Source organism: Astatotilapia calliptera, chromosome 4 (assembly GCF_900246225.1).
Source record: "Astatotilapia calliptera chromosome 4, fAstCal1.2, whole genome shotgun sequence".
In the NCBI taxonomy this organism is placed as follows: domain Eukaryota; kingdom Metazoa; phylum Chordata; class Actinopteri; order Cichliformes; family Cichlidae; genus Astatotilapia; species Astatotilapia calliptera.
In genome coordinates, this window is record NC_039305.1 from 19,464,957 (window position 1) to 19,479,756 (window position 14,800).

The window sequence follows — 14,800 nt, forward strand, 5'->3', positions numbered from 1 at the left end:
AAATAATTCCAATTAGTCTGAGCTTAATGAATTCTGTTAAATGTGTTGCAGATCCTTACACATTTATTGTTTCTTTCATAGTGTTGCTGAAGTTCAATAGCAATTAATTTCTCTGAATCAAATTTTGTAAAGAGTTTGTTCCTCTTGTGTCACTTTGGGTCACAGGCACAGTGATAAACAGCAGAATCAGAAGTTGTCAAGTTATTCATCTGCAGATACACCTGCTTTGGAATTTTTGATAATCACCCCATCATGTGATTATCATCTGTCTTCTCTGTTCTCTGTTTTGGACATAGAAGACAGATGGTTTGAAAGAGGAGTGAAAGAAGTGATATATGTGCACTGTGAACAACCATCTTTGATTGCAGACAGTTGATGGTTTACGACACCAACTGTCTGCCATCTATATAATCCAGTTTTGAGATTCCTTCCCAGACGCCTTAACACCCACTCCCATCCTGGGCCATTTGAACTCAGTAAATCACATGATAGGGTAGGGCAAGGTTTCACAATGGGTTCAACCGAAACCTTGGCTGATTCTGACCCACACCCGTTTTCACACCTTGGCTTGTGTGATTAGGTAGAAGATCAATAGGGGACCCATGACCCTCTTAGGGACACTCCCATAGGGCTTAAAATCTGTGACTCTCCACCAATCTTCAAGGAAACTTAAAGAAGTCCAGATGCTTCTCTTTCCAAGCTCCCTATAGACTACGTCTACCTGAATGACTGAGAACCTTCACAGACATAAAGGTTGTACACTCTCTCTCTCTCTGGGGGGGGGGGGGGTTCACGGATGAGCTGTTGAATGCTCTTTGTTCTGACTGTATTTTACTCCAGCAGGCAAACTCCTGTCAGAGTCATCTCTGGAGATGATAGACTTAGAGTAAGAGAATGTACAGGTTCATTTTGTGTTATTTTCCAGACCTTTTTTTTTCTTTACCATTAATTCAGATTCTGTCAGAGACCATCAAAACATGTCAAGAGGATCAACTCACACTCAATTAAACTGTAATATTTGTAGATGACCATGGTGAATCTTTAAAAGAATGTTACATTGAGTTGAAAGTGAAAAGAATGAGTCTCCAATACGGTGTACATTTTAGGACATCGTCAGGTATCAGACAAAAAATTGTCAGGTGTCAGTTGTCAAAAAAAAAAGTTGTCAGGTATCAGAAAAAAAATTGTCAGGTGTCAGAAAAAAAATTGTCAGGTGTCAGTTGTCAAAAAAAAAAAAAGTCAGGTATCAGAAAAAAAATTGTCAGGTGTCAGAAAAAAAGTTGTCAGGTGTCAGAAAAAAAATTGTCAGGTGTCAGTTGTCCAAAAAAAAAAAAGTCAGGTATCAGAAAAAAAATTGTCAGGTGTCAGAAAAAAAGTTGTCAGGTGTCAGAAAAAAAGTTGTCAGGTGTCAGACAAAAAATTGTCAGGTGTCAGTTGTCAAAAAAAAAAAAGTCAGGTATCAGAAAAAAAATTGTCAGGTGTCAGAAAAAAAGTTGTCAGGTGTCAGAAAAAAAGTTGTCAGGTGTCAGAAAAAAAATTGTCAGGTGTCAGTTGTCAAAAAAAAAAAAAGTCAGGTGTCAGAAAAAAAATTGTCAGGTGTCAGAAAAAAAGTTGTCAGGTGTCAGAAAAAAAGTTGTCAGGTGTCAGACAAAAAATTGTCAGGTGTCAGTTGTCAAAAAAAAAAAAGTCAGGTATCAGAAAAGAAATTGTCAGGTGTCAGAAAAAAAGTTGTCAGGTGTCAGAAAAAAAGTTGTCAGGTGTCAGACAAAAAAGTTGTCAGGTGTCAGAAAAAAAATTGTCAGGTATCAGAACACAAGGTACCAGAGAGAAAATCTTCCTGCAGGTGGCGCTGTTGTCATGTCCCACCCGAATTGATTTCCAAATACGTCATCAACGTGTGACCGTGGGAGAGCGTAAGGTCATTGACCTCACCGGAGTTTTACCGTGGTTCAGGCTCCTAACGACACAAGGTAAGTTTAACTTTTTCTCCCTTTTGTTCATATTTTTGCCACAGTTGTGTTATATTAAGTTGCAGTTATGTTGTGAAAGTTACATATCAGAGACGGAAAGCCAGTTTTGTACGAAACCAAATCAGTACTATTTTTGTCTGGCTAATTCATTCTAGCTAGCGACAGTGGTGAAACGTGATTCAAATTTAAACTGTTCAGTAATTGTTTTGTATACATTTCAGCAAATGGACAAGCTGAAAGCTTACGAGCAGCTTAAAAAAGACCTTGAAAATGGTAATCCAACACTTTATTAAACTTTTTGGTAATGCTTGCAAGTTAATTTTTTTAACTGCAAAGAACCCTGACAATATCATGCTTTAATTATTTAACATGTATGGTATTCATATTTACTTCTCTTTATTAATATGCATGTTAACAGATGTATATAGTTATTACTTTATGATATTGTTGGAGTGCCCGATTTAAAAAATAAATAAATAAATAAAAATGACAAAAGTTAAATTTCTCACAAAATTAAAAGATTGCAATTTAAAAGTTAGATAGTCATGTAGGATCTGTCTCCTACAGTCAATCTATAACTACTTACCCTTTTAAAATTTTATTTGAAGGTGAGATTACCCAAAAAGGCTTTGATAACAACATAAAAAAGCTCCTGACAGCAGAAAAATCAGGTAGGTTTTGATACTTTTGAACAACATGCAAAACAATCTCCTTTATTTAACATGATATGCTTAGCAGGTTATGATTGAATAACCACTTTATTAATAGATGCAATACATTTTGAAAGCAGATGACTGTGCAGTAGTCTGTGATTGTAGTAGAATTCTATAAACCACATGTTTCACATCAATGCCCTATTTATATTGCAGATGACACTACTTCAACACGTGGCAATGAATTTCTCAGTAAGAAAACCACAATTATTTTGCTTCAAGGTCATTTGTAATATAGAACTCGCTGTGGATCAGTTTGATTAACTTTCAGCTTCATCCATTACAGGTGCAGCAGAGGCCTTTGGTAAAGCCAAGAAACTACTACAGCCTCAAGTAAAGAAAAGGCAGTTTCCACTGAATGATAAACGTTTGGACCATGCCAAATCATTATTGAAGGTTAGTTAAAAAGTGAAGCTACCTGTATGACTATCAGCAATATATTAAAAAATAACTTTCTAAATTTGGCTTATTTTTTAATAAATTTCCCTTTTTTTCCTTGATGCTAGGTCAGACTGGCTCCCATGGAGTGGAAGCCAAGAACTCATAGAAAGTGTGGACGGTACCAGAAGTTAATAATGGACGAAGCTCCACCTCGAATCATTCTTCAAGGCCATGAAACCTATGATGATTTAATTACCATAGGCAAAGAACGCTTCTGGCCAGAGCGTACTGAGGGGAGTGAGTTCACTCTTTGCCATTCTGACGGGACCAGGTGGAGTAAGCAGGAGTTCCACAAAGAATACGGAACTGTTTCTGATATTACACATATGTGGAAAAGAACAATATACATCGGGCGACGACAACTGGGTAATAAAGTGTTCAATATTACTATTAACTACTGTCTAGCACTCGAATTTGTATGGTATGAAATAATTTTACTTTTTGTACAGAGGTCGTGTGTTTGGATGATCAAAGTTCCATCTCAGGTGTGTGCCTGCCCAAACCAAATTGAATATTTTTGATGTTATGATTGAACATGGTACACTGGCCATGTTGGGCATTATTCAGATATATTGCAATTAATGTGTTATTTTACAGATGAAGACCCTGTAACTAAAGTGGGTGGTGATGAAAGTTGCAGTTTAGGTGAATGCCTGGACATCTAACTAAATCATTAAAATTGACTTCTTTTTTGTTTTGCATTACATTTCCAACCTTTACACACTTGTTTACTATGCTTGGTCATTGCACAGTTACTGTATATAATATGCATCTTATTCTGCAGATGAACTTCCTGAAACCCTCATAGGACAAAGTGTTGCAGAACAGGTAAAACCATGGCTTCATCTTGAACAGAACAATTAATTTCTTATCATTGTCATAAATGTGGATATTTTCACAGTGCACCCTGCAAAAAGTATATCTTGGCTGAATGTGTTCATAGGATTTCCATGCAGAAACATCCAGCTCAGCTGAATTTGAAACAGGGAGAGTCAGAAAGAAAAGCCAGTCCAAGCAAAGGAAGGAGGAAAATGTAGGGTCATCTCTAGGTCCAGGTGGAGCAGTGAGCCAAGACATGTTACCACATGCAGTTATTGAGTCAAAAGAAGCTATGGAGGGAGCTGAAGAGCTATCTGAAGGTGCTGGAAGTAGTGGGCTTTTGATAGATTTTGCACAGTCTTTCAACCCAACTCCAAAATCGCCATCATGTAAGCATTCTTTCCCATTTAGGGCTAACATCATATCATCAGACAAAATTGTAAATAAAGGTTTTCATTCTTCACTATTTGGTACTCAAGTTCCTGGAGTAAACCTAGATATTAGTGATCCAGCAGTTAATAGAAGAATGATTAGCAGTAGCTGTATGTTAATGGATGTTACTTTGTGTTTTTTTTTTTTATCCCCAAGTGTATCTTCCACGTGTTCCATATGTGGAAGAGGCTTTAATTACATACAGTGAGGACAATCTACTGGGAGAAGGAACATTTGGCAAGGTATATAGAGGTTCTTTTCATGGTACTCCAGCAGCTGTTAAAAGGATCATGTGTGGCCAACAAGGGATGGAGGACAGCGACATTCATCATGAGATAAATGTTTCACTGTAAGAACTTTGACACACTTTTTTTTTTTCATTGTCAAAATCGATTCTTCCTCAAGCTGTAACATAATATGCCTCTATTTTGTTTTTTTTATTCGGACATGTTTCTGTTTTATTAGGAGACTGTCTCACCCCAACATCGTCAGACTCATGGCAGTTGCCCGCACTGAGTCCTGCTTTTTGTTGGCAGCTGAATACATTCATGGCGCAACCCTGCAGCAAGTGCTTCACACAGACAGCTGCTTGGTGAAGGTACCAATACTCATAACTTTATGTTTAATACATTTAGGTAGATGTTAATTATCTTAATACCCTCATATTAAAAAAGAACTTTTTATTGCTGGCATTTGTTTAAATATGTACTTGAAACCATCTTTGTGTACAACATATAAAAAGACTGATTCCTTTATTTTTCTCTCATGTTTTCAACCATTTAGAATTACCAAAATGATCTTTAATTGTCAAATGCCAGAAAAGTATCAACTTAGTAAAAGAATAATCTTAAATTTTTAATAATAAGCTCCCTTACTGTTTTGGTAGAATTGCTGTTTTTACTTGGATGAGGTCCAGACATTTTAGGTTTTCTTCTACAATATTCTTACAATATTTTTCAGGAATTTCTGTCCAGTCCTCCAGACAGGACTGGTGTAACTGAGTCAGATTGGTTGGCCACCTTGCTCACACACACCATTCACCTCTGCTTACAGTTTCGCAAGAGGACTGCAATCAGGGCTTTTTGATTGTCACCGCCAAACATTGACTTTGTTGGTCTTAGGTCCCATTGTAATTTATTGAAATTGAAATGGCAATTGCATTTGAATACTAATCCTATTTGAAGTAATACATTTCCAGTGGTAGACATGTTAGATTGTCACACCTGGCTACGCATTGTTTTATTAATATTATATATTGTCTTGATAGCTTGAAGGGGATGATGCCGGTTTCATATCACTGGACTTATCCATGGCAGTAGAGTACATCCATGCACAGAGAATCATTCACCAGGATATAAAGCCAGCAAATGTCATGGTAAGCCATACTGTATTTTTCTTTTTCTCCACTTTGTTTTTGAAGATCAAAATAAAAATAGTATATTATTTATTTAACTTTATTCTCTTCAGTCTATTGAACACTACATTTGAACAATGAGAAACTTTTCTGGCATATTCATATAAAGGATTTTTTTTTAAAGTAAGAAGCCTTACATTGTTTCTTTAATAGTCCAATTTTTCTTTAATATGTTGGTTCTTGCACACCTACAAAATTCCCAAACATGTTGTAAGTTTAGGCTTTACAAACTGAAAGTTTCTATTCTTTTATTAGTCTGTACCACTTGCTTAAGTGGAATGGGGATTAAAAAATGCACAGGACTATAAAACCGGGTTGGATCATTAACCAATCTGTTAATTTTAATGTTTGGTATAATAAACAATCTCAGAATAAATCTGCAGTGATTGGGTGATCTGGGTGCTAAAAGCTTTGAGGGTTTTTTTTTTTCCCCCAATTATGAGCTGTGGTCTTTGGAATGACATTTTTGATAACATTTGTGAAATTTTAGACAACCTGGTAAGTTCTTATATGTATACCTTATAGGTTCACCACCCTTCTAAAAAGGCAGTCCTGACAGACTGGGGCATGGCAAACATAAGAGACACTGTGATGCTTCGTCAAGGGAGTAAGTTCACTGCCCAGGCTACTGGTCCAGCTGGTGGCACATATCTTTACATGGCCCCTGAATGCATACTGATGTTTGAAGAGGCCTCGTTCCAGACAGACATGTGGTCCCTCGGAGCCACATATCTGGAGATCCTGACGGGTTCCGCTCCGTGGATGGTTAAAAAACAAAGAGAACTGGCTGCACTAATGGCCACCAAAACCCCACCACATGCCCTATCACATCTCAGTGACAAAAACAGTTTTCTTGGTGGTTTGGTGAGCTATGACCCAGACTCAAGGCCTTCCGCATCTGATGTTGTTAAGTTTCTCAAGTCAGGCCTTGATCTTACGAGCCGATATGGCTACAAGTGGTAATGGTGCTACAGTCTGCAGTTCAAAAGTCTTTCAATGTGAATTATGTTCTACATTTTGTTAACAAAAGTTGTGGTAAATGAAACACTGAATCATTATGAAAGATGGCACCTTGTCAATTGTATTTCAAAATTTTATTGTACATTTTGTTGGTCAGACAGTTTTCAAATTACCTGTTGATTTTAAACAAGGATAAATAAATGTTAACAAACACTGTTGTATGATTTTATTGGTCATTGGAAATGTTTACTGGTGCACCTTCCATCCTCTCTCTCTTCAGAAAGATGTATATGTCATTTGCCTCGGCAAACGTAGAAGGTGTAGGAACTGCATTTCTGTTCATGGCAGTTGTGAGCTCTTGGACTAGCATGAGGTATGCAGCAAGGCAACCATCAGGTGTGCAGGGAAACTGGCTGTTTTCTAAAATGTTCTGGCACATGTCTCTGAATTCCTGGTTTGCTACCAGTGAAGGCTCTTCCCTCTCACAGATTAATTGCTTGGCATAGTCTAAAAGGTCTGGGTCAACAATGTGCAGCACATTGCCATATCCTGCGAATGAAAGACAATATTGAAAAGATGTTCACTTTGAATGTTAAAAATAAATGAATAATGACAAAGCTGTTCTAGAACCTGTATAAGAAGCAGTCAGTGTTTACAGATGTTATTACAGAAACTTAAAGATGGAAATGTCACTCAAACATTTAGATAAATTTTTAGTTAAAGGTGTCAATATGAAGCCATTTTAGTATTGACAGTAGAAATTCAGAAATCTCTTATTGTACTACAAGTAGGCTTCTTCGGAAGACACAAAAGAGAAAGCACATTATAACAGTTTTACGCTCATTACACTGGCTTCCAGTATATTTTAGAAAATTCATTTTAAAATTTTAGTAATGACTTTCAATGCTCCGAATCGTGAAGCTCCTGCCTTAATTTCTGATCTTATAGAACCCCACGCTCCCTCTCCCAGCCTGTGATCATCTAATCAATGGCTGTTAGTAGTCCCACCAGAAGACCAGAGGCAAGAGATTCTCCAAAGCGGTGGCTCCCAGGTCATGGAATGCTCTGCCTCCATCATTACGTTTCCTTGATTGCATTTATTCTGTATGTTCGATTGTGCTGTTTTATGTTCATCTGTTTTATATTATTGTGAAGCCACTTTGTGGTTTTTATCCTGTGAAGAGTGCTATATCAAAGTAAAAGTAAACTAATGAAAGTTAAAAAACAAACAAAAAAATAAAACCCCACAGGCTTTCAAATGACATACCAGGAGGTGGTGAGGTAAACAGAAGGTCGGGTTTCCCAAATGGACCAGGTGCATTGCGTTGCTTGCGGATGTCATGGGTGTTCCAAACTGTTTGCTCCGTTTTTAAGTCTCTTTGAAGCAGTGGCAAGTGTGAGTACTGCAAGCAGTTGCTATGAAAAAGGAGAATTAAAAAATTAATATGTTCATCTGCTTCTTTGAGGTAGAATAAGTAAAAGCTAAATTTTAATCAGTACTCAAAAAACAAAGGCATTCCTAGACCACATACTTTCATACTGCTGCTTGATTATTTTTCATGTCTAAAAATATTGACTTACATGTGCACAGGATTGTCCAGTTCAAGGATCCCAGACTCCATCATGGCCTACGCATGTTGTTTTGAAAAAGACATAAGTTGTGAAGGTGAGAATTTCATTAGTGAAAAGGTACAGATGTACATAAACACAGATTCTGGCCTTGTGTTTTCAGATAAACTAATCCATCGTATGTTTAACGAAATTTTGATGGCTAGTCTTTGTTAATAGGTTTTACAGGTGAAAGATTTGCTTTACCTCAAATGTTGTCAGCCATTTCTTAATCCATGTCCGCTTTAAAATACTGTTGAAACATTCAGCTCTCTAAACAACAGAAACATGACATTATCAGTTTTGTTGTCAGGTTGTTACTTTAGAAATAGTCATTTACCAGCTTAAAGACATACCTGGTTGTGCACTGATGTCCCCATTCTGAAGCACCTCCATGCCTGATTCCCAAGATCTCGCATGTGAAATGCCATCTGCATTTGACCCACAACAAGGTTCTCCTTTCCTCTGTCCCCCCGAATCATTTGAGGACAGCCTAAAGACACAAACTGAAGATAATTAGTGAATGATGAAAAAATAAATTTATTAACAAAATGTAATCTTTTTTAACCCCCCATTTTTTTAGTATATTGCATACCACCCTGTTCTTGAACAGCCTCAAAGAAGTATCTGGCCACAAAGTTTTGTTTGCGGTTGGATGTGCCCACCTTTAGCCATAGAACCTTCCTGGAAAATCTGAAAAGAAAGAAACAGAAAAGTGGCCACTTGTACATATGATTTAATCATGTTTTGGCACTATGTTTGGTTTTTGTTACATTCCCCAAGAGTGACAGAGGATTTTTATGAAATACAATATAATCAAGTGTGCCTTATATTCAAGTGTTCATATATTTTCACATAACCAAGCCTATTGTTGAAGAATCACCTAACCAAGTCTATTGAAAGGAAAACATGATGCATTCCTTACCTCAGTGTCTGAGATGTTTGACAAACATGATATAATGATGCATTCTTTACTTCAGTGTCTGTGATGTCAGATAAAGCATGATATACTTCTGTATTCTTACCCCAGTGTGTGAAAGATCAGATAAGCTGATCTAATGCCTAACCTCTCTTCGACTTCTCACAAAAGAGAAAGTACTATGTAACCTGCTTTTTCCTATAAATAAAGGAAGCAAGCCTGCATTCGGTGTGTGTGTTCCTCAGAGACACTCACCCGTGCGCACGCTCTTATACACTCTGAGTTTGGTCTGCAGTGTCTTATTTCTCTTGCTTGTGTTTGAACAAATGTCTTCCCCTGACAAAGAGTATGCTGGTTTTCCATTGTATTATGTCTAGGCGTTGTTTCTGGTTCCTCCGGCCATTTTGACTGCCATAGTTGTGTAGGCTTACATGCCTTTGGAATTGAATGTGACTCTTGACTGTGTTCAGACTGACGCGAGGGGAGAGCTGCCTTTTGTTTTGTAATCCCTTGTATTCTCCTGTTTATGTGTTGGTTAGGTAGGTTATCGTAAATTGTACATTTTATTTTCTTTGGAGTTAAATTCTGTTTACTTTATATCAGGGATGTTTTGTTTGTTGTGTTGGTCTTGGCCCTCCCTGAAATTAACTGCCAGTCTGAAATGGAACTTTAAGACTAGCAGGAAATAAGCCTTTTAAAAACCGCCATCTTGAATACTCCTTCACTATTCATACTTTATCTTGGTCCCTTAGACCAGGCTTGGCCAAATCCAGACCTCGAGGGCCAGTGTCCTGCATGTTTTAGATATCACCCTGGGTAAACACACTTGAATAAAATGATTAGTTCATTACCAGGCCTCTGGAGAACTACAAAACATGTTGTGAGGGTAATTTAGCCATTTGAATCAGCTGTGGATCAAGGACACATCTAAAACCTGCAGGACACCGGCCCTCGAGGCCTGGACTTGCCCATCCCTGCCCTAGACTCCTCAGGAGAGATAACACCTCAGTTTACCGCACATCCTTATCTTGAAGCAACTTTGTACTATCACTGAATATAATAAATTAAGTAGCGAATGCCATATTCAAACCTACCCATCAATCCCCAAATGTATCCACATTCCAAAGAACTTCAGTTTATCATTGCCTATATGAAACAACAAATAATAATTACAATTTGTTTCAACAGAAGTACCATCAAAACATGTTTGGAAGGTTAATTGAAAAGATAAAATAAATACCATCAATGTGCCATGTGTCATTTGGACCACGGCTGATGTAATTCCGACGGGGAATTTTCTTCTTTCCAGGAGATCTCCTCTGAAGACCACTTGCATCCATATACCTCATTATATTAGCAACATCGTCTCTACAGTAACAATAGATTTTACTATGAGCTCAACAGTAAAACAAGAGAATACTTGATTATATACACACTATTTAACCAACCTGTAACAAGGCCGCACTCCTCTGACATCCCTTACCCGCTTTACCATTGCCCTGATTCCTTGTTCAGGAGACCACTGTTTCATCTCACTCTAAAAAACAAACAAACAGACAATTGAATGTTTTTTTTTTTAATCACTACAGAAAATAACATTTATTGTTTCTACAATAGCTCATGACACAGACTTCAGGAAAATATATATTTTTTGCACTGATGTTTTAACGCTTACCTCCACAGCTTTGTGGATTTCAGTAAAAGGTCGTTGGGGGCATCTTCGCTTCAACCCTAGAAGTTTTAAAACTCGTCTCAGATGCCTCTCACTGTTAAAAGACAACACAGACTTACATTATATTGAATGCAAACTGCATGTTTTGTCATTTTAGAGAGTTGTCACGGAAACTGTTGAAATGCAGACTTACCTTATTTTATGCCCATATGAATTCAGTGCACAGCTGATTTCCTTTTGTTTTAAGCCTTTGTTGAACAATGTTATTATCATCATATCTTGAAAGGTTAAGTGTAACAACAACAGTCTAATTGATCACCCACCTCTTACACTGAACATAAGTAATTAACCAGTAAAGTACTAAATCTTTTTATGTGGCAATTACACTAAAAGCATCGTCAATTCAGTGCCCACAAATAAAACGTGTAGCAAAAAATACACTTCTTTGATATTAAATAGGTGAACAGTAGTTAATAAATAAGTTGTACTTTAGTCATTTATTTTTAATGCTCTTTTTTTAATAAAAAAAAAAGTATTTTTGGTACAGTCATGGGAACCAGCCAGAGTCGGATACTCCTTTCATCATCGTCAGATGACATATTGCAGCAAAGTCTAAAAACAATAACAGAAAAAAAAATCGGGATCAAAAAATATCCCGACAGTAGCAATATAGAAAAGAGAAATAAAGAAAAAGAGCGACAGAAAGGATGCAGGCTGCTCGTAAGCTTTCAGCTTGTCCATTTGCTGAAATGTATACAAAACAATTACTGAACAGTTTAAATTTGAATCACGTTTCACCACTGTCGCTAGCTAGAATGAATTAGCCAGACAAAAATAGTACTGATTTGGTTTCGTACAAAACTGGCTTTCCGTCTCTGATATGTAACTTTCACAACATAACTGCAACTTAATATAACACAACTGTGGCAAAAATATGAACAAAAGGGAGAAAAAGTTAAACTTACCTTGTGTCGTTAGGAGCCTGAACCACGGTAAAACTCCGGTGAGGTCAATGACCTTACGCTCTCCCACGGTCACACGTTGATGACGTATTTGGAAATCAATTCGGGTGGGACATGACAACAGCGCCACCTGCAGGAAGATTTTCTCTCTGGTACCTTGTGTTCTGATACCTGACAATTTTTTTTCTGACACCTGACAACTTTTTTGTCTGACACCTGACAACTTTTTTTCTGACACCTGACAATTTTTTTTCTGATACCTGACTTTTTTTTTCTGATACCTGACTTTTTTTTTTTTGACAACTGACACCTGACAACTTTTTTTCTGACACCTGACAATTTTTTTTCTGATACCTGACTTTTTTTTTTTTTGACAACTGACACCTGACAATTTTTTGTCTGACACCTGACAACTTTTTTTCTGACACCTGACAATTTTTTTTCTGATACCTGACTTTTTTTTTTTTTGACAACTGACACCTGACAATTTTTTTTCTGACACCTGACAACTTTTTTTCTGACACCTGACAATTTTTTTTCTGATACCTGACTTTTTTTTTTTTGACAACTGACACCTGACAATTTTTTTTCTGACACCTGACAATTTTTTTTCTGATACCTGACTTTTTTTTTTTTGACAACTGACACCTGACAATTTTTTTTCTGACACCTGACAATTTTTTTTCTGATACCTGACAATTTTTTTTTTCACAACTGACACCTGACAATTTTTTGTCTGATACCTGACAATTTTTTTTTTGACAACTGACACCTGACAATTTTTTGTCTGATACCTGACAATTTTTTTTTTGACAACTGACACCTGACAATTTTTTGTCCGATACCTGACGATGTCCTAAAATGTACACCGTAAAAGAGAAGATTTGTAAAACTTGAGGTCTTAAGTGTACTTATCTGACCTGCTGGGAACAGTGGACCTCACAGTTTAACATGATGGACTGCAGGAAGGACTGCTGCTTCTAGCTGTCTTCTGGGCAGGTGATAGTCCAACAGATCTTTTATAATATAGTATATCTTTAGCCTTTTTCAAACATTTTTGATTGTTTCACAATTTTTTTGGTTTTCCTTGACAGGTGTTGATGGTCAAACTTTAACAGAATCTGAACCAGCAGTTAACGACCTGGAGATTCCCACAGACTGACATGTACAGCTTCTGGATTCTCATTCAGCAGCTTTGAAATGAACTGGGTCAGACAGGCTCCTGGAAAAGGACTGGAGTGGGTTGCTTATATCAATAGTGGTGGTAGACCAAACACTCTCTCCAGTCAGTACAAGGCCGGTTTACCATCTCCAGAGACAACAGCAGAGAGCAGCTGTATCTGCAGATGAACAGTCTGAGGACTGAGATTCTGCTGTTATTATTGTGTTAGAGAAGCACAGTAACAAAAAAGCGAGAAATGCTGTACAAAAACCCATCACGACAAACTAAGTCAAATTGCTTTTCGGTGACAGAAATTAAATTTAACTTATGAACAAACCATAAAGATAAAATCAATTTGCATTATTGGTGTTTAATAAATATTTGCATTTGTTTTTGTGAACATTATCACCTTTCTTGTTTGAAATGTGTTTTTAAGGAATGGAAAAACAAACAAACAAACAAAACCCAAAATGCTATGTTTCGTTTTATGGTTGCAAAAAAAATTTGTCTTTGCTAATAATACTCTAAGACCAAGGAAAATCTGTATTTCAGTTCCATTAAATTCAGTTCAATTTTATTTATATAGTCCCAAATCATAACAACAGGTACCTCAAGGCACTTTATATTGTAAGGTAAAGAATCTACAAAGGAGGAAGGCATGACAAAGGCACACTATGAAAGAGAGCCAGAGATTAACAATAACTAATTATTAAATGCAGAGTGATGTTTAAACACATAGAGTGTAAAGAGGTAATTGAAGAAGAAACACTCAGTGCATCATGGAAGCCAGTTGCAGCATAACTTAGGGAGGATTCAGGTCACCTGATCCAGCCTTAACTTAAACTTTGTCAAAAGGAAAGTTTTAAGCATAATCTTAAAAGCAGAGAGGGTATCTGTCTCCTGAAACCAAGTTCAAAGTTTGTTCCACAGAAGAGGGCCTGCAAGGTGAATGCTGTGCCTCCTATTCTATTTTAAATAAACTATGAACCAAAAATATCCAGCAGTCTGAGCATGAAGTCAGGAGAATCCCACACACTGACATGTACAACCTCTGGATTCACATTTAGCAGCTATTATTGGGCTGGATCAGACAAAAGGGCTGGAGTGGGTTTCCACTATTGATAGTGGCAGTAGCAGTAAATTCTACTCTCAGTCAGACCAAGGCCGGTTTACCATCTCCAGAGACAACAAGCAGCAGCTGTATCTGCAGATGAACAGTCTGAAGACTGAAGATTCTGCTGTTTATTATTACACTCGACACTCACATTGACTAAGGTGGTACAGCGGCTTTACAAAAACCTTCACAATTTTTCGTAAATTATGGCAATCTTTACTTTTGTCATTATGGACTTGGTCAAGGTGTTAGCTTGGACAGGCTACAAAGTATTCTGTGAGAATAAATCTGATATTAAAAAAAAGATTTCTGTTTCTCTTCTTCTGATGAAACTCACTTTGTCTGTCTTTGTTTAAATGCCATATTCATCGACAAGCTCACGTCTAAAAACACAAGATGTTTAGACTTAAAGATAATTTCCGGTTACAAGATGAGCTTCCCAACCCCCTGAAACACGGTCACACTTAATGCAAATTAATTCAGAATTCTAAAAGCTGATCCTCATAATATTATTAACATATTTTTAATAAAGTTTAAAAATATGCCTGATGATTTAGAAATGCATAGAAAATTTTTTTTTTGTGTGTTTCATTTTTCAATCTTAAGCTCGGAGT

The 14,800-nt window shown here is 36.9% G+C and overlaps 2 protein-coding genes across 2 annotated transcripts; one reads left to right on the forward strand and one right to left on the reverse strand.

The window, feature by feature from the left end:
• The first annotated feature begins 1,765 nt into the window (after window positions 1-1,765).
• On the forward strand, window positions 1,766-6,963 carry LOC113020941 (probable serine/threonine-protein kinase MARK-A). The gene is made up of 14 exons (XM_026165296.1): window positions 1,766-1,970; window positions 2,192-2,243; window positions 2,579-2,641; window positions 2,840-2,875; window positions 2,970-3,079; window positions 3,190-3,490; window positions 3,574-3,609; window positions 3,722-3,769; window positions 3,909-3,952; window positions 4,068-4,332; window positions 4,532-4,724; window positions 4,841-4,973; window positions 5,643-5,750; window positions 6,315-6,963. Exons 2-14 carry the CDS (start codon window positions 2,195-2,197, stop codon window positions 6,750-6,752), a joined length of 1,824 nt encoding a protein of 607 aa, XP_026021081.1. The 5' UTR covers window positions 1,766-1,970; window positions 2,192-2,194; the 3' UTR covers window positions 6,753-6,963.
• On the reverse strand, window positions 6,865-12,118 carry LOC113020944 (uncharacterized). Its single transcript, XM_026165298.1, has 13 exons — window positions 11,914-12,118; window positions 11,523-11,560; window positions 11,142-11,226; window positions 10,952-11,042; window positions 10,725-10,813; window positions 10,517-10,644; window positions 10,371-10,422; window positions 8,953-9,050; window positions 8,714-8,850; window positions 8,565-8,630; window positions 8,331-8,377; window positions 8,017-8,165; window positions 6,865-7,298 (listed from the first exon to the last, which is right to left on the reverse strand). The coding sequence occupies exons 2-13, from the start codon at window positions 11,545-11,547 to the stop codon at window positions 6,976-6,978; spliced, it is 1,290 nt and encodes a 429-aa protein (XP_026021083.1). The 5' UTR covers window positions 11,548-11,560; window positions 11,914-12,118; the 3' UTR covers window positions 6,865-6,975.
• Window positions 12,119-14,800: the final 2,682 nt, after the last annotated feature.

Coding starts and splice junctions, on each gene's coding strand:
- LOC113020944 (XM_026165298.1), bottom strand. CDS start 11,547: ATGTCATCTGACGATGATGAAAGGA. Junction 9,051..10,370: donor ATACATTTGGGGATTGATGG/GTAGGTTTGAAT, acceptor CTTTCTTTTCAG/ATTTTCCAGGAAGGTTCTAT. Junction 7,299..8,016: donor GTTTACCTCACCACCTCCTG/GTATGTCATTTG, acceptor TTTCATTCGCAG/GATATGGCAATGTGCTGCAC.
- LOC113020941 (XM_026165296.1), top strand. CDS start 2,195: ATGGACAAGCTGAAAGCTTACGAGCAGCTTAAAAAAGACCTTGAAAAT. Junction 3,491..3,573: donor CATCGGGCGACGACAACTGG/GTAATAAAGTGT, acceptor CTTTTTGTACAG/AGGTCGTGTGTTTGGATGAT. Junction 4,333..4,531: donor AACTCCAAAATCGCCATCAT/GTAAGCATTCTT, acceptor TTTATCCCCAAG/TGTATCTTCCACGTGTTCCA.